This window comes from Phytophthora infestans, genomic scaffold (genome assembly GCF_000142945.1).
Source record: "Phytophthora infestans T30-4 supercont1.34 genomic scaffold, whole genome shotgun sequence".
NCBI lineage: Eukaryota > Oomycota > Peronosporomycetes > Peronosporales > Peronosporaceae > Phytophthora > Phytophthora infestans.
This window is the reverse complement of record NW_003303725.1, coordinates 1759013-1759842: the sequence shown is the minus strand read 5'-3', so window position 1 is coordinate 1759842 and position 830 is coordinate 1759013. Positions and strand designations below refer to the sequence as shown.

Below are 830 nucleotides of genomic sequence, written 5' to 3'. Positions count from 1 at the left end.
TAAGATTGTATATACCTGCAGAATCCGTCCATGGCAATAAGTGCCAACTTGCATGTCCTCGAAACGGAGAGCCCGTTGATGGTGGGGAAGTGTATGGCAGAACGCCCGATTGCACAGCTCCGGCGTCATAACTTCAGCGAACAGGGGATCGGCAGCGAGCTCCAAAATCCTGCGCGATGTTCGGTGATGGTCGTTCCGTCGGGGGCGCGAAGAACAGCTCGACGCTGTCGAGCGAGGAAGCGTTTGACGGCGCTCTTGTAGAAGAAAAGTGCATTCTCTATAGGATTGATCATGGGGGAATTGGGGTCAAGTTTCAGCTTTTCTGCCGCGGCGAAATCCTCCTCTTCAAAAGCGTCCTTGGTATGGAGCGTTGTCCAGGACCAGGACAATCTCGTCGAGCGGCGTCGACAAACGGATATGGCGCAAGAAACGCCGAATGAACTCGTTCGGTAGATCGGACGTAAGCGAACCAAAGTGGGACCCCTGATAGGCTAGCCCCGTGCTTGCGATAACTGCAATAACATGGATATTCTTGCCTTTGCTTGCCACGCTTGTCTGCACTGCTCGCCGCCCTTTGGCGCTCCATCCTCGTCCGCGCGAGCACCACAAGTTAAATTTGGTCTCGTCCAGATAGAAGACATTTTTGTTGTTTGCGAGAGCGGCGTAGAACTTGACAGCGTAGTCGTATCGCTTCTGCTTGTCGACCGGGCTGTTGCGGTTGACGACGTCACGGTGCAGCTTCTTGAGTGTGAAGCTGTGCGCGTCAAGAGCGCGTCGTACGTTTCACGGTTGACTCGTACGTCAAATTTCTGCTCGACAAGCTCAGCCAT

At 54.0% G+C, this 830-nt stretch overlaps 1 protein-coding gene across 1 annotated transcript; it reads right to left on the bottom strand.

The window, feature by feature from the left end:
• Positions 1 to 345: 345 nt before the first annotated feature.
• On the bottom strand, positions 346 to 830 carry PITG_14548 (uncharacterized protein; the record flags this gene model as incomplete). Its single annotated transcript, XM_002898945.1, has 3 exons — positions 346 to 541; positions 608 to 693; positions 801 to 830. The coding sequence occupies 3 exons, from the start codon at positions 828 to 830 to the stop codon at positions 346 to 348; spliced, it is 312 nt and encodes a 103-aa protein (XP_002898991.1).